General features: G+C 36.4%; 1 protein-coding gene across 7 annotated transcripts in view; it reads left to right on the top strand.

The window, feature by feature from the left end:
* The window catches only part of PHF14 (PHD finger protein 14), a 147,705-nt gene that overhangs the window by 10,139 nt on the left and 119,179 nt on the right, over positions 1–18,387 (top strand). For all 7 annotated transcript variants that reach the window (XM_060782186.2, XM_060782185.2, XM_067470285.1 and 4 more), the window contains exons 3-7: positions 4,421–5,118; positions 9,360–9,504; positions 12,009–12,168; positions 15,975–16,086; positions 17,986–18,123. In XM_060782186.2, coding sequence (XP_060638169.2) covers positions 4,421–5,118; positions 9,360–9,504; positions 12,009–12,168; positions 15,975–16,086; positions 17,986–18,123 — 1,253 coding nt within the window. The remainder of the gene's footprint in view (positions 1–4,420; positions 5,119–9,359; positions 9,505–12,008; positions 12,169–15,974; positions 16,087–17,985; positions 18,124–18,387) is intronic.

The raw sequence follows: 18,387 nt of genomic DNA, 5'->3' as shown, positions 1-18,387 counted from the left end.
TACTAATGGGTAAAAGATTATCAAGATGTGTAAGGGTAGTTTACTTCGTGGCATTTTAAAGGTAAATACCATAGTGTAAAATGTATTGAAATAATTAAAAAATCTAATGGTAAGAGCTTGGTATCAGTACTTGTTTTTTCCCTTTAAAAAACTTGGCTAGCCTATCAAAGCCTCTTGAATAAGTGTTGGTTACATTCTGGCCCTTGAACAACATTTTAATAAACAAAAATGATGGCTATTGAAGTTTGGAGACTTTGTTGCATAAGAATGTTGAGGTACATTCAGAATTTTAATGTTTCAGATGTTGAATAAACATTCTGAAGCTTGTAATATTGTAGCAGTTTTGCTAGTTATGTGACATGAAACCTTGATTTTTATTTTATTAGAATTTTGAGTTTAGACTGAACATGATATCTGCATTGGCTAGTGTGGTTTATATAGTTTGGTGGTATTATTTAGAGCAGTGGTTCTCAACCTCTCAGTCTCTGGGTGTCAATGAACAAGTAAAAGGCAAGAAGTTACTTGTTTATTGATTCAAAAACTGTTTAGTAATAAACTATGCCTTTAAATAGAGTTTAGAATACATTTGTGTTACAATATTTGTGGGCTTTTTTAAAACCCAGGCTTTTATATTTTTTGTCTTGACTTGATTGAGAGAAATCTGCTGTACAGAGCTTTCCGTTTGTTCGTACACAAGCAAAATATCTAACTGGCTATTTGGGTGAATAGGTCTCATTGCATGGGTGTCGTTTAGTCAAACTGAAGTAAATGTCAGAATAAATGAGGGTACACAAATGTTGGTTTACTTATTAGATGTTTCATGTCGTTCCTGCTTCTTCTCTCCTCCAGTTTTCGCATGTGTGCCAGAGAAATTAAGATAGGACCGGTGACTTTTCACATTGCTTTGAAGCATGTAGAAACTGTGCTAATGTTACATGTTGCTTCTGTTTGCTTAAGCACAACATGAAACCCTCTTCTCCATTTTCTGTATTTGCTAGGAAGCCCAAAAGATGAATGGCTCTCTCACATCATGCTGAGTGTAGAAGCAGACAAAGTTAGTGCCGGTGATTCTGCTGGCTGCCTATATCAAAGTCCAGGACAATAGAAAGTTTCTGCCTTTTTAGTCCAGGACAAAGTCCTTTTTTACTCAAGCAAATCACAATGTGCTGGGCCTTTTAATAGGCAGGTACCAGAAGATTTGAGATTATGGGACTATAGAACTTTGGTACTGAATGCGGGCCCTCTCCAGAGATGATCTTCTTCAGCTTCTGGCAGATCTTGATTATAGAGTCATATTGAAGAATCTTGAGCAGTATTTCTTAAACACTGCTCCTCCATGTGTTTTGGAATTCAGTTTCAAGAAATCCCAGCCATCTTACTAGCTGTTAGGAATTGTGGGAGCTGAAGTTCAAAACATCTGGAGGAGCAGTGTTTGAGAAGCACTGATCTAGAGATTTCTAGGGAAGGGTTCTTAGGTAAACACATAAATAGTGTTTTTAATTAACTTTCCCCTACTTTTGCATCCATACTGTACCACCAATTCCCAATGAATGTGAAGGGGTGATTGTGTAATGATATAATGTTAACCTTTTCGGTGTAATTAATATGGTTCCTTGTTACTTTTCACCTAATGCCAAGGAAGGTGTCCTGACTCTAAACCAGTGCATGTCACCAGTAATTGACTGGATGAGGGCAAACATATTGTACTTAATCCAGACAAGATGTAGGTACTCCTGATCAGTTGGAAGGCAGATCATGGAATAGGGATCCAGCCTATGCTGAATGGGTTTACACTCCTCCTGAAACTTAGGGGTCCTCCTGGACTCGGCACTGAACCTGGAGGCCCAGGTGTCGGCAGTGGCCAGGGGGGCTTTTGAACAATTAAAACTCGTGCGGCAAATGTGCCTGTTCCTTGAGAAGCCAGATCTGGCCATGGTGATACATGCCTTAGTTCATCCTGTCTGGATTACTGTAATATGCTCTACATGGGGCTGCCTCTGAAGAGTGCTCGGAAACTTCAGCTGGTCCAGAGAGCTGCAGCCAAGCTGCCAACTGGGGCTGGTTACAGGGATCAGACAACCCCTGTGTTGCAGCAGCTGCACTGGCTGCCAGTCTGTTTCCAGACACAATTCAAAGTGCTGGTTATGAACTTTAAAGCCCTAGACAGTTCAGGTCCAGACTATTTGGCTGACCGCATCCCCTTGTACAAACTTGCTTGGGCCCTGAGATCTCCAGGAGAGGCCCTTCTTAGTCCCACTGCCATCTCAGTCTCAGTTGATGGGAATAAGAAAGTAGGCCTTCTTGCTGGCTGCCCCATGACTTTGGAACTCCCTGCCAGGAAAGGCAGAATGGCCCCCTCACTGTTGTCCTTCTGGTGGCAGGCTAAAACCTTTTTATTCAGACAGACTTTTAAAGATAAAGGTTTTAAAGATCAATTCAGTGGTGCTGTGGTTTTTAAAACTTTGAATATGTTTTAATGGTTTTTAATTATGAAATTTTAAAACTGTTTTATATTTAATTCTGCTTTAATGTTTGTATATTTTTATATTTTAAATTGTATGCAAATGCATTTATGTTAAACCGCTTTGAGTCTCCCGTGGGAAAGATAAAGCGGGGTATAAATAAATAAAATAATATAGTAGTAGTAGATTATAGTTTGAAAAAGGCCTTTTCGCCAGATTTTAGCTATTTTATTTTTTCAGTATTTAAAACAAAAAAAAATTGCAAAAGCAAGTTATTCTTTTAATATTCTTAATACGTTACTATAAAACAGAACGATAAATCTCTTAAAAATCCTTCTGTAATAAGCAGCTTCAAACTTTTTTGTTTCAATTAAGTGGTAGTATAAAATTAGTTTATCTCCTGTCTTATTGCTACAGATGGAATTTTTTAAAGGTATAGTGTCAAGTGGGTATTTTTCTTTTAAGTTCTCTGTGCACACTCTAACACCATTTGACCTTTGTGCATAATATATTTTTCATTACTAGTGTTTTGTTTTTTCTGTTGTACCTGCAAGATTGTTCAAATTGTGATTATTGTGATTAATATTATTGTAATTACATTAAAATTATTGTGATTAAAAGTAGAATTTCTTCATGTAACGTGAATCAGCATCCCATTGAATACAGTCGTGTGAAAAACTTCGTATTTCACACTGATCCTGAAATGGTATTCATGACTACAGCAAAAACAAGCTTTAGGAAATAAGTATTAGTCGTATGTTCAACTTTTCACACAAATAAAAAACCAAGATGTTTTAGTGAAGAAAAGTATGTTGCCACAGTGCCAATCGAAAGTTCAGTACTTTGGCATTATTTGAAATTTGTCAATGCTTCACTTATGCTATTGATAATTTTGTTCAAACGTGAAAACTAAAATATGGCACAGAAAAAAGAGTATTGCAATAGTGACTCTTCTACTGGTTTTATTCTTTTTTTGTTGGTGAATGCCAAGGGCACTGTATATAGAACGGTAAAATAGAATTGAACATATGTATTGACTAAAAATACAGGCTTTACAGTTGATGTAGTCATGTCATATTTATTCTCCTGAGCGAAATGAAACAGTTGGGGGAAAATACCAATGGTTTTTTTTAAGTATGTAGATACTTGTAACAATAGTTTTGTATTATAAGGTACATATTTTGAATGATAATGCAAAATAAGACTGTCAGCAATGAATTTTGATATCAATGCACTGTGGAATAAGCACACTAATGTCAGGTAAATAGCATAAATTCCAAAACTGGTATTTCATGAAGGTAAAATGTAGAATCAGGATAAGAGTTTCATTGTTATGTCTAAAATGGTAGTGCAAGGATTGTCTCAGAGTAGTAGTTTGCTTTGAATGTATTTTGCATTCATAAAAGCAGTTTGTTTTCAACTTGAAATGCCTTCATTTTTGTTTTTGTATAAAACATTAGCATTTTAGGCTGGAAAAATACTTCTTTTAAAAACCATCTAAGTTTTAGACTCCTATGTCTTTTAAAAACCATCTAAGTTTTAGACTCCTATCAGAATTCAATTTTCTTGGAAATAACTGCTTGTGGTGTAGGTCTCAATGATATAACACTGATTTATATTGTGTATGTTTTTAATTTGCTGGTTATTATAGTGTGGCATATTTCACTAGAGTCGTTTAGATAATGGATAGTATATGTAAAATATTGGGTTTTTTTTGTTCATATTATTAATTGTGATAGAGACAGAAATTATGCTGCATAACAAAACATTCTTCATCAGTAGGCCGACAATGCTAAAACAACTATGACGACTTATTAAAAATGGGCCAGATTAAAAATAGGCTATTTAGGGAAGAATACTTAATTTAGCTAATTTAGTTTCCCCAAGTCTTTTAAAATTCATTTTTTTGGTTCATTTTGCTTTGGAACGCCTTTTTTAAATTTTCATATGCTCAACAGATTCTGAAGGCACTGGACATGGCAGTGAAGATGGATCTAAGGATAGCGGAGAAGGCTCCTGTAGTGAATCAGAAGAACATATCCTGGAGGAAGAGCTGGCAGAAGAGGAAGAAAAAACAGAAGAAGAACAGGCCAAAAGCTCAGGTGGGGGAGAGCTGCCAATAACAGAAAAAGAGGTGATTAAAACAGAAAAAAAGGAAGAAGAGGAAGAGGAAGATGTAGAAGGAGAAGAAAAATTGGGAAAGAAAAAGGAGAAAGAAAAAGAGAGAGAGAAGCCATCTGAAACTGATACTGGCATCGATGAGCAAACAAATGAACCCAAAAAGTGGAACTTGCGAAGAAACCGGCCTCTGTTGGATTTTGTATCAATGGAAGAGTTAAATGAAATAGATGATTATGACAGTGAAGATGACAATGACTGGCGTCCAACTGCTGGGAAGAAGAAGGGGAAAAACACATTACAAAGAGAGGGCAGTGATGGTGACAATGAGGATGATGAAGATGATGGGAGTGGAAGTGATGAGGATGACAACGAAGAGGAAGGCAATGATGATGATGACGACGACGACGATAACAGCAGTGCTGCTAGTGATGGTGGATCCAAGAAGAAAAAAGCCAAAGCTCTTAGCAGAAATAGTGCTGACGATGAGGAGCTGACAAATGATAGCTTGGCCCTTTCACAAAGCAAGAGCAATGAGGTAGAATAGCCAACTTTCTCTAATACCTCTGATGAAAAATGGGAAATACTCTGCAGTGTGATTGTTTTGAAATTGTTCCCTAAAGCTAGGCAGAGTTACTGGACAGTAATTGCATTAATGAGCTACAGAGTTGTGCTGAATCCTCATTATGATAAATTTGCATCAGCTTTTTGCCTGAATCCAGCACTCATTGAAGACCAGTGGGAATCTTCCACTGGCTTCAATGAATTTTGGATTTGGACTTTGGATCATAATGCAAACTTTTGCAAGAAATTAACTTGGTAAGAGCCTGCATTACACTGAACACAAAACAGGATTATATTTAGGAAGGTGCAGAGAAAACATAAAAATGCTTTAAAGGTAAGGGAACATGGTTTTGTAGGCTATGACTGTCTGGTACTGAAAAGAGTACATTCTCAGTTGTTTCAAAAATTGCTAAAGAGATGCAGGATCAATTAGGATGTGTAGATTTCTTGTGTGTCTTAAAACACAAGAATGTAATTATATAGATGCTTTAAAGTTGTGAATTAACTTGAATAATGTTGATGTTTTAGTGATATAATCCTTACACTGAATAATGGTGGTTTGTTGCAGCAACTTTTTAATGCATAGGAAAAAAATCTGGAATATCTTTTACATGTAGTGACTCAATGTGGTATACTAGCTTGGTCAATTTTAAGATTGGAACTGGAATGGTTGATTTTTCCGAACTAAGAGAAGAAGTTCTTTTGTAATTGATTCATAAAAAGCTTAAAGTTAAATTGCTTCCTTCAATGTGCAGAATCAATTTCATAACAGATAGTAAAGTAACACATAGTGCTTACTTTCATATTTCAGATGTTTGTGTTTTTTTAAAAAACAAATGTAAAATATGTGTCTGCTTGAAATATAAAATACCATCAGTATTTAAAATGTGGGACAGGACACAGTCTTCGATCGAAGCCATTACACTCCTGTACTAGAACTGAGCTTCCTAATAGTGTAGTCCAACATATTGAATTCCTTCATCAAAAAGCCCTGCCTTAATCAAATAGAATAATTTTCTTCAAAATATTCTTAATATTGTTTCATTTACAGTATTTAAGTACAGTATCTGATTTTCACTGCAATAAAATGGAAGTATTTCAGATACCGTAATATTTCTGTATGCATCTCAATGCTAGCATTCAGATCAGAGTGCGGTGCTCACTTCCAGTACAGTACATTTATGAAAGTAGTGCTTGCAGACTGAAAAGTATAGTGCCCCCACTTAGATTACTAAGACTTAATTTCAAATGTCTGCTCAGGCCTGCTCTGGAATGTAGTCATTGGTGACAGTCCTGGAATATACAGTGCATAGCTAATGTGCTTTATAACCTGATTGTGCATGATGTGAAGGACTCTATTACAATTGAATCCTTTGATGTTTCATCTGCACATTTTTTTTCATGTTTCTTTGCCTTTAGGCTACCCTTCAAGCAAAGTCTCACATAATCTTTTACAGATATTAATAGTTTGAATCTTACAAAGTTTCCTTCCGAGTTGATAGGCAAATATTATGGCTACAATCCAGAGATACTATATGTTTGCATGCAAAAATGCAGGTCTAAAATTGGGGTCCAGAAGATTTTCCTTTGAAGATTTTGCTTCAGCTTCTCATGCTAGCTTCTAAGCTAACATCTGGTTTCACAAATGAACATATATCTTCCTTTACATTAATGGGAGCAGTAAAAATTAAACAAAAACAAAATACCCGGCTAGTGAAGAGCCCCACTCTCAAATGGCTTTATACAGAGGCACGCACATATGCACACATACTTTTTGGGGTTGTCACTGAATACTTTCAAGTCCCATTGGCTTTATACAGAGGCGCGCACGTATGCACACATACTTTTTGGGGTTGTCACTGAATACTTTCAAGTCCCATTCTATGTGTTTTTAAGTTGCCCTAAATAAAAGAGGTGCTCATGAATATTTAATTACTATATAGCAGGGCTAGGAAAATTATTGGATGTATGCAGTCTCTGTGCCCCACTATTGTGGCCCCAATCTCCCAAAGCTATCCCATTTTTACAAGTATTATTTTGGGGTTTTTTTCTGTCTGAAAATCACATGCAGATTGGGGTTATGGCACAAAACCCATAAATGCACAAGACCATGCCCAGTTGCATATAGAAGGCCTGCCATAACCTTTAGCACCATCAAATTCTTCTGCTTTTGTTTGAGTCCTTTAAATGGCAATAGGTTATGACATGTCACTTTTTGTCTGTATTTTGCGAAGAATTTGAATGAACCTGGAAGCACTGTCAGGGTGCTTTGAATTCAATTTTCCTGCTTCTTGGCAGGGGGGTGGACTGGATGGCCCTTGAGGCCTCTTCCAACTCTGATTCTATGAATTGCATGCAGCAGGAGACCTAAAGGGAAGAAACTGGCCTCTGCCCCACATGCAATTGCTTATCCTTGCTGTAGCTAACACATTGCCATTTCAAAGGCTCTTTTGCAGCTAATTTTCTCTAAAATAATATTATACCATACCATGTTTGGTGAACTAATATTTCAGGCCTATATTGAATTGCCAGTCCCAGCTCGAGTAGCCCCACCTAATCAGTTGTAGAAATGAGGCCCTAATTTTTTCAGAGTGTCTTTCTTTATGAAGTTTTCTGTAGCATGTCAGTAATATTGTGAAGGCATGTTCCTGGTTACTTGAAAGTTCCTAGTAAAAATATGCCTTACCATAATCCATACTATACCATACCATACCATAAACTTGGTGTTAATATTAAAAGTAAATTAAGCCAACCCCCAACCCCCCCCCCCAATTTAATGTAATACAGTTGTACAGTTCCTCAAGAACATTGGTTGCTTGTTCGCTGGTTAGCTGAGAATCTACTGTATTTGTGTTTGTATGATAAGCTAGAAATAGTTAGATGTAGTTATAAATCATTGTTGTCGCACAGTTAAATAGGTCTTAGTCACAATTTCTTAAGAACGTTTATTGATTTGTGACATTAACCTGTACGTTTAATGGCCAAAGTAAGCCTGCCCGGCATGAGGCAGGCTTACTTTTATACCATTGTCTTCCTGTTCATGGATGTCCAGGAATAAATTTGGGTTAAAATGAAGACCACTCCCATGTTAACTGTATATACCTAGGTGGAAATTGTTGTCCCTCCAGATGTGGTGAGATTCCATTTCCTAATATTCCTCACTACTGACGATGTTGTTGCAGATACATATTTCTCACCTCTCCATAAATAGGAGTGTAGCCCAAATTTGTGCTATGTAGAATATATCACTTGAAATAAATGTCTCTGATAAATAGAATAATAAAGGTTGATCTAGGAAAAAATGGGACTCTGCCCTAGGATTTCATTTGGCAATTATGTGTGCCTGCTTACAGCAGAAAAAGTAAAAAGCCACTGCTGTGTCAGAATCCCTAACTGAACATCCATGAACAGGAAGACAATGGTATAAAAGTAAGCCTGCCTCATGCCGGGCAGGCTTACTTTGGCCATTAAAATGTATATCATAAGAAAAGTGGAGGCTGGTTACTAAAACATCTTGGTTTTTTATTTGTGTGAATAGTTGCGTTAATTATATTTATTCTTTGTAAGAAGTATATGATAAAATGAATGTTAATTACATTTTACTGTGTCTTGTTTCTTAGAAAATAAATGGTATGATAAAATCACTAAAGTAATTTGGGTTAAGATCTAGGGACACCTAGAATTAGCCAGTGAGCTATATGAGTCTTGAATGGTGGCAAAGAAATTGAGAAATACGTAATGAATGCAAATGTTATACATTTATATCTACTTCAGAAGAATGTTTAATGGCATTAGGGTTACTTGTTTTACATCATAATTGAGATCCTGAATAAGGTATATTGCCTACAGGGCATATAGCCATTAAAATTGTTGGAGTACTTTTAGCCTTCTAGATGTTTTAGACTTCATATCCAAGAAATGAGTTCAGTAGTGATAGTGCAAAGTATCTGACTGATTATACATTCTTCACCCTAAATTAAAAACGAGAGAAAGTATTGGTACATAGAGAAGGTGTGAGAAGAGGCACCAAGGCTGAAGAATGTTTTCCAAGTAGATAAAATAAGTCTAACTTTTGTCTATGTACTCTGTTCAGATATTATGAGAATAGGAATACAAAAGCAAAAGGTCTGGGGAACAATCATTATAACATTTTTTCCAGTATAACTAGTACCTTTTCTTTGTTTCTTTCTTTGTTTCTTTCTTTTTCCATTGTAGGACTCTCTGATTCTTGAAAAATCTCATACCTGGAGTGCTCAGAAAATGGACCATATTATGATTTGCTGTGTTTGTCTTGGAGATAACAGTGAAGATGCTGATGAAATAATCCAGTGTGATAATTGTGGGATAACAGTGCACGAAGGTAATTCTTTAGAATAAAACAATAGAGTCTTATTTTTCTCTTAGTAAAGTTAAGTTGTGCCTAGTTCCAATAGATGCGCATTGTATTTGTGAGCCAATATTATACAACAAAAGCTTAAGTGCAGACATTGAAAAGGTCATTCTTTTGCTGCAGAGCTCCCATAATCTTATCAACCAGCATGGTCTGGATGGCCATTAGACATTCTGACTTTTATGACAAAATAGTAATTCTCAAGAGTTACGCTTATGTGCATATGGCTTTGGGATCAAGCCTTTGGATAACTATATGCAATAACAGCTACAGAATATGTGCAATAATTGTTGGAATGGCCCTGGATTATGATTGTGGATGTGATTTTAATAGTGAATGCAATATTTTTATATGTTTTAATATGCATTAATTTTAAATTTTAATATGGATTATAACTGTATATTGTCCAGAGACATTGAATAGTTGCCTATATGTAAAGCCGCCTTGAGTCTCCTTTGGGGTAGAGAAAGATGGGATATAAATAGGGCAAATAAATAAATAAATAAATATGCCTCCTTGTGTAGGGAATGTTCGTGTATGTTGAATAAAACCGTTAATCTTGTATTTTCTACCAGTATTTGCATTTTATCATGAATATATTTGAAGCTACTTTCTTAAAATTCAGGAACAATCACGTAACAGTGCAGACAATGAAATGTTTTTTAAAAAAATGATTCAGAGCTATAATTTTATTGGGTCGATGTACAAATGAACTCCACCATTCATTGAAAATATCTGCTGGAAATGCAATTGGTCATTAAACAACCCTTCAGACAGACCTAGATGCGCACACGCACACACACACACACACACACAGACAAAATCCTTGGAACTATAGAAGAAAACCTTTTTCATAGTGGAAAAAAGGTGAAACTTTAATAGGGCACACACATCCCTATACACTAGCTAATCTCAGTGTGGGTGTCCCCCTCCACAGGATAAATTTTGCTGGGTCTATATCTTCCACACTTTCTGTTAAGACTTAGATAGCAAGTTTTGATAAGATATTTTTCATTGCATCTGAAAAAGTATAATTAATTTTAAAGTGTTCCTTTATGGATAAAACATGCCTTCTATAGATAAATCCAATTTAAACATAAATGAAAAAGTCCTTACACTTGCTCCTGTCACTCTGGGTAACTGCTTTTGTACCAAGTTCTGCTAACTGGTTTGTAATAGCAGAGCACCCCCAACTGTGGTGTCACTTCTCCTGATGTACTGATTGCATAGTGCCTGAAGAAAAATGTCTGGAACATATCATAGAATGCAATATAGTTGTAGGTAATTCTATGTTGGAAATTGCCCTTGGATCATTGCTGTGGATTAAAGACATTGTGCCATTTTTCTAAAATATATTTTATTCTGTTCTTTAATTTTGGCATTGTGTAGCAGGAGTATTTATGCTTGTAGACATTGCATAAATTAACATCTTTGCTGCCATTTCCCACAGCTTCTTCTGCATCCTCTTTTAGGTCCCTTCCTTGTAAAATGTCTCTTGGCCATTCTTCAGGGTTTTGTTTGCTTAACAAAGAAAATTAACAGTACTTCAGATTCACTAACTTAAATAAAATACAGTCAAGTATACTGATCAAGAAACTAAGATTTTCTGTAAAAAGGTCTATGTTCCTGAAGCATTGCAATTACACAAAACTGTAAAATATAAGTTAATCAGTATTTTGGTAGCACTTGTTCTTTAAAGAACTGCAGCTGTCATTTGAAGTAGGAACATCCGTCTTGCCACAGGGGAAAGAACTCCATAAGTGGTTTCAGCTACTGTTTCCAAATCTGAATTTTGCTTTGAATAGTCTTGGACTAGAGACTCACTCAGGTTAGTTTTTTGATGATAAACAAAGCTATAGGAACATATATTTTCTTTCAAAATTTTGAAAACCAGTTTGTCCAGAACCCATAGTGTTCCTCCTAAGTGTGTAATTTGTCCTTGTACCGCCTTCAGGTTTTTTTTTTTAAAGTTAATATTTGATGTGCAAATATAAATATTATTTATATTTCTTGCTATTTCTGTTTCATAAAACCTGGTTTTGTTTACAGAAAAACTGCGTATAAATCTACATTTAAATATGCATACATACATACATACATACATACAGCAGCCATCTGTATAAATGCCTCTATCATGATAGACAAGATTCTTAGAAACTGGTGGGGTAATAACCAACTGTTTTGGATCTGAGACTATGTATTAAAAATTTCCTTGGATTGTAATACTGTGAGTCTCATTCATATCAGTTCAAGTTCCCTAGCAATTTGCCTGCTCTACTAAAAATGAAATAGAAGATTTTTGAGAGTTTCCCATTATTCAGTATGTGGCTCAGATAGTTTTTAAGAAGAAAGGAAATGGAGTCATGAGAATCCCTCCTGGTCTTTTGCTTTCCTTTCCTTCTCTAATTTCTAAATGTGTTCCTTGATATAACCTTCCATTTGGTTGAATTGGTTTTTAATTCGTTTGTTTCCAGGTTGCTATGGTGTAGATGGTGAAAGTGATTCTATTATGAGCTCTGCTTCAGAAAACTCCACTGAACCATGGTTCTGTGATGCTTGCAAATGTGGTGTTGCCCCCAGCTGTGAACTTTGTCCGAACCAAGATGGAATCTTCAAAGAGACAGATGCTGGCAGGTTGGTTAAGAGAGCTGTTGTCAGTATGTCTCTGTAAGTTACCTTAGGAAATGTGAAGAATCAGACATATTTTCTCTGTGTTTTTGAGCAGCTACTTAGAAAACAGGAGGAACATCAAAAATCTCATACCTCCAGATTAGAGACCAGTTGTTTTTTTGGAACCATTTGGGCCCATGAACTGCTCAGTGGAAGGAATTGTGCTCGGAATTGGATCGGCAGCCAGTGGAGCTGACATAACAGAGGGGTGGTATGCTCTCTGTATGATGTTCCAGTGAGTAATCTAGCTGCCGCCCGTTGGACTAGTTGAAGTTTCCAAACAGTCTTCAAAGGCAACCCCACGTAGAGTGCGTTGCAGTAATCTATTCGGGATGTAACAAGGTTTGGTTCTCTAGCTGACATCACTGCAGATATAGAAAGAAACATGGGGCTCATGTTTCACCCAGAGACTTTTGCGCCAAAGGGAATGGGAGGGAATGGTAAGGGCGACTGTCTGGCAGTGGTGAACTGGATTGCTGCTCTATGCTGACGACTCCTTCCTGCCTTTGCAGTTGCTGGGAGAAGTGGGGGATGGCTTTGTAAAACATCCCAGGCTCGATCTGGAATATGTCATGCCAGATCGATCCTGGGGCAGTGGATCAGTGTAGATCAACCCTGAGTCCCTCTTATGGGGGATAAAGAACCAGGGTCTTGGAAAGTCCTGTTGATTGGAATATCAAACAGAAGCCATGTGCTTGGGAGGGAGGAATCAGTACATTTTTGTTCCTGCTTCTTTCTTCTAATACTGAACCCAAATAGGTCCATATCTATCAAATTGAAAGCCATGCAAGATTATATGAGGTAGCCTTTTTTCACACACTTAAGGCCTTCCCTAGAATTCAGAAGTAAACAATTTATAAATGAAAATCAAATACATGAACATGGCTCCAGGGGGCTGCAACTGGGCTAATAGCCACATATCAGTTTGGCCAAGTGTAGCACTTTATTACCAGCTCCACCCTTACAGCTGTATTGCACTAGCCTTTGCCCCACCCTCCAAGATCTGAACATGCCCACTGAGTTTGGCTACTGGGTGATGCTTATTGATGTTCTTATGTTTTTTAATTATGTCTGGTTTTATTGTTTTAATTATTGAAAGGCAATGTATTTTAATTGTGTTATATCTTACTTCTGTTTCTTGCTGGGTTTGGTCCCCATGTGAGCCCCCCCCCGTCCCTCCCCCAGTTGTTATTATTTTACTGACACAAAAACACAGTATGTCACAGCAAGTGAGATATATATGATGGATTTTGTATCACAAAATCACAAGTCAAACACTTCCCAAGCATCTAGGACAGCGTGATGTATTTTCGAATGATGCGCTCAGATCCAAGTGAGGTGGCCTTTTGCAGTTGACAGATTGTGATTTTGTCAATGTTGTTATTGTTATTTTATATTATCATTATCATTATCATTATTATTATTATTATGCTTGTTTTTAAATCATTAAGTTCATTTATTTTGTTAGGGAGTAATTTGTAAAATTATATTTCATTTATTGTAAATATGTTTTAAATCAAATTAACAGTAATTGAATACCTCACAACTACTTCTCTGATTGATTGATCGAGACTAATGCTAGCCTACAGAATGCCCAACATGCTCTTTTCATCTTTATTTTGGCACACTGCCTACACAGAAGTCATTTTCCATGCTTTCTGGATTCATGAGCCATTCTTGTTAGTCTGACTGCTATATTTATTTTGCTTGTACGTCCCAGCACAATACTGTTGTCAGACCAACTGTAAGACCTGGTTACAATATCCTTATGCTGTGAACATCCCTATACTGCAAATAAAAGTTTATAGCTTTCCTTTCTGCTTAAAATTCTCAGAATGTTAAACTAAATCTGTTAAATTTCTTTCTATAATGAGGAATGATTTCTTGTGATCTTTTCTTCTGAGAGATTGAATACGTAATGAGATGGATAATTTGAAACACATTTACTTTTTCCATATACTACTTAGTTTCATGAACACCAGTATGACGATAATGAAATCTCCTGCTTTCCTGGATGCTATGTTCCTAACCAGAATAAGACTATTGCCTTTGTTTCAGTTCAGTTTTTCCTCTTCTCCATCACCAACATCTGTCATCATTGCTCAGAGCAAAATGGATGGGGAAGTAACATGAAAGATTATTCTTCTTTGATTACCCAATTTGTCTTAATTACAAGGTTCTCAAACATGTGCAGCTAAATAAATGAGCAGGAAAACATTTAGGCACTGGTATTAAAAGCAGCTGAAGCTGCCTCAGCTGTGAACTTGACTGACTTCTGTGTATTTTAATAAAGATTCAGGATGGAGTTCACACATAGGTGGTTAAGGAAATGAGACACTTGTGTGCCAATCATACTGAAATGGCAGTTTAAATCTGTAATACTACAGTACTTGTGTGACATGTACTAAAACATTTTGAGAAGGTCAGTATGAAGCAAGCAGCCAGCTGTTGGGTTTATCATAGATAAACTCCTACGGAGTGCAGCAGCATTTAATACACCAGTGGAGCATGAAAAAACTGTGCAAATTAAATTGAGAAGCAGCTGCTTGTTGAAGATGTGTATCTTTATATTGAACTCTACAGGGTGCAAAAGGGAGAATGTGTTAAAACTTACTATCAAAATCTCCAGCCAAACCCTTGGCTTTTAAAAAGAAAATGTAGAAGATAATGCAGAGATGGACAACCATTTCCTTCAATTTCTCTCTTAAAATTGTTCCCAGTGTGATACATTAGTAGTATTGTAGAAAAAGGGAAGCTCTCTCAGTATTTAAAACCACAAGAAACATATATTGCTTTAGATGTCTATTTATTTGGGTGAATTATTGGATATTTTATTACAGATTATTGTCTAAAATGGAAAAAAAATCAATATTATACAAATATAGCACTGAAGTAACTTCATATGAAAAGGATGCCCCCCTACCTTCTTTAGCCATGTTACCTGGGAATGACTGAATTGTAGTCCAGTACAGCTGAAGAGCTTGAGATGGATAGGATGGGTGTAGATGTTTATATAGGAAAAAGAGGTTGAATCACAGGAAGGGCATAATTGGCCCAAATTATATTTCATGCTGCTTAAAAACAAATTGTAACATGATGCTAAATTGGCTTAAAAGGGGAATTTTCCTTTTCTTCAAGGGGATATACAAAATATTATTGAGTTTTACAGTTATTTCTACTTCAGACATTATTTTTTCCTTCTTGTTCTACCATTTAGTTAAGTGATTCACAAACTAGTCTTCTAGGTGGACTTCAACCAGAAGCCTCAGCTGCCTTAGCAAATGATAAGGGATTCTGGGAACTGAAATCCAAAACACCTGAAGGACAATAGTTTGGGAAGCACTGATGTAATTGGTGCAAAATTGTATTGTCTTAATATTCATATTACAGTTTGACCTCCATATGAATGGAATCTGCATTCATTGATTCAATCATCCATGGCTTAACTTTTTTTTTGAAATTAAAAAAAAAACAATCTTGATTTTCCATTATATATAACGGACACCATTTTACTACAGTATTGTAAATAATCAGACTTGAACCCCATGGATTTGGATCCTGAAACCATGCTCCTGCAGATATAAAGGACCCAGTGTTTTTGAAGAAAGTGTCATATACGGTTGGATCACATAGCCCAATTCTGAAACCACTATATTCCATCAGCTCTCACTGTTCCTTACTTCTTGGTAATTCTTTTTGGATTCATATTTAGACTGTCTGCTATGTTCTTTCCCTAAATTCCATGAATAGCTTTCCCTTTTCTGTTACAGATGGGTCCACATTGTTTGTGCGCTGTATGTTCCAGGAGTAGCGTTTGGAGATATTGACAAACTGCGACCAGTAACGCTTACAGAAATGAACTATTCCAAATATGGTGCTAAGGTAACATGAAAACAATATTTTTCAAAAGAGCTTGTGTGATGTGTTTTGTTTCTTGTTTTTGCAATTAATTGCAACAAACTTTCAGTGGTGGTGGTCAATATAAGTCATGAATAGGAATCCATGGATCCCTTCAGCCCTAGGTAATTAAGCCAGTAGTGAAGAAAGCTGGAGAGTGCAACTCAACAATTTCTAAAAAGCCCCTTATTTTCCACCCCTTATATAGACAACCCCCCCTTTAAGAATCCCAATTTGATGAGATTGTGCAACTGTACCACTCGTTACCCTTACCTACACATATTTGATTATCTTTTTCTATACTGGGATTTAGTTTCTATCATATCAAATAAATCTTCCACAATGAAATATGTGGCTATCAAACAAAAGAAATGTGTTGATTTGAGAATATCTAAACTAGAGTTTTCTGGAATTCAGACATCACAGTTTTAGTATGCAAATTGATCTTGAGGCACCTTCAGAAAAGCTGGAATCCCTTATACATTACCATATGAAATCCAGATTATCTAATTTGAACTGGATTATATGGCAGCGTAGACTCATATAATCCAGTTCAAAGCAGATAATATGCTTTGATAATCTGGATTATATGGCAATGTAGAAAGGGCATAAGAGAAAGAAATTGGTAGCATAAACAGTGCATCTGATGAAGTACAAGCAGGCCTCCAGTTATGAACAAGATATGCTCTGTAGGTATGTTTTCAAGTTGAATTTGTATGTAAATGGGAACAGGTAGATTTTGTAAGTGCAACTCCAACTTTTTTCTTTTAGTTTTAGTTTTGGATAGCATAGGGAAGGGTTAACATGTTTGTTTTGCTGTCTCTGCCCCTGTTCAAAAATGTCACCTCACCTTCTGTCTTGTTATAATTGGATTTTGAATATTTTGGGTTGCAGTGGAAACAAGAGTTGGTGATAAAGCTTCAGTGGAGACACCTTTTCCTATTATAACTGTAACAGGAGTGAATTTCCCTTCCTTATGGTATATTTCCTCTCACTTCCTGTTGTCTCATCTAGGAGAGTTTTGTAAATCAAATGTTTGTCATGTGGAGATTGCTTGTTGTCTTAACCTTTGAAAGTTTATGCTACCAACTTCTTTCTCTCAGTCTCAAAGGTATAGTCTCAAGATCATGGTGCATACAGAACTTTCTAGATATCCATAAAAAGAAAAGTTCTGCTACTATGGTTTGTGTCCATGTTGATTCCAGAATTAAACTGTATAGTGAGCATGGTGAGAGCCCCCGGTGGCGCAGCGGGTCAAACCATCGAGCTGCTGAACTTGCTGACTGTAAGGTCGGCGGTTTCAATCCGGGGAGCAGGGTGAGCTCCCCCTGTAAGGCCCAGCTTCTGCCAATCTAGCAGTTCAAAAACATTCAAATGTGAGTAGATCTGTAGGCACTGCTCTGGCAGTCATGCCAGCCACATGACCTTGGAGGCGTCTATGAACAACGGCGGCTCTTTGGCTTAGAAACTGAGATGAGCATCACCCCCCAGAATCGGAAATGACTAGACTTAATGACAAGGGAAAACCTTTACCTTTAAGTGTTGTGAAGGAAACTTGTGACTTACCAATTTGAATATGTAGTTTTCACTGTGTGTGGCCTTTTATGTAGCTCCCTTGGCTTTTAAATATCAATCATTACTTTAATTTTCCCTAAAATTTTGATTAGATGGAAATACCATTTATAAATAACCGTAAAACAACCAGTTCTAATCAGATTTTGTAATGCATTTTCTTTTTCCAGGTATAGTCTAATTTCTTCTTTGTCCTTCTGTTTTCTCTTTTGGATAGTTAAAAAAAGTGTATATGAGATTTTAAAGAACTTTATAAAGGCAAAACTTGCATACATTTTTAATGCTTACACAACCCTCATTCATCTACTTCAGGAATGCAGTTTCTGTGAAGATGCCCGTTTTGCCAGAACTGGCGTTTGCATTAGTTGTGATGCTGGAATGTGTAGAGCTTATTTCCATGTGACCTGTGCTCAGAAAGAAGGTCTGTTGTCAGAAGCTGCAGCAGAGGAGGTAAATAAGCAACTGTTTTAATGTGGCGAAAATATTCTCCAGTGTAATATGCTAACTGCCAAGTTCTCAACCTGGCATGATAAAATACTACAGAAATTTTTGCAACATTCTTCGCAGAGTAACTTATTTAAGTTTGTGTTGAATTTCTTAAAATTATGTTTTTGTTTTCATGTACACTTCCTTTGATCTGGCTGCAGAACAGAAGAGGGAGGGGTTTGGGTGAAGTTTTATTTTGGATTTGGGATCCAATCAAATACATTGTTA

This window comes from Anolis sagrei, chromosome 6, assembly GCF_037176765.1.
Source record: "Anolis sagrei isolate rAnoSag1 chromosome 6, rAnoSag1.mat, whole genome shotgun sequence".
NCBI classification, from domain to species: domain Eukaryota; kingdom Metazoa; phylum Chordata; class Lepidosauria; order Squamata; family Dactyloidae; genus Anolis; species Anolis sagrei.
This window is presented reverse-complemented; position numbering and strand designations above follow the sequence as displayed.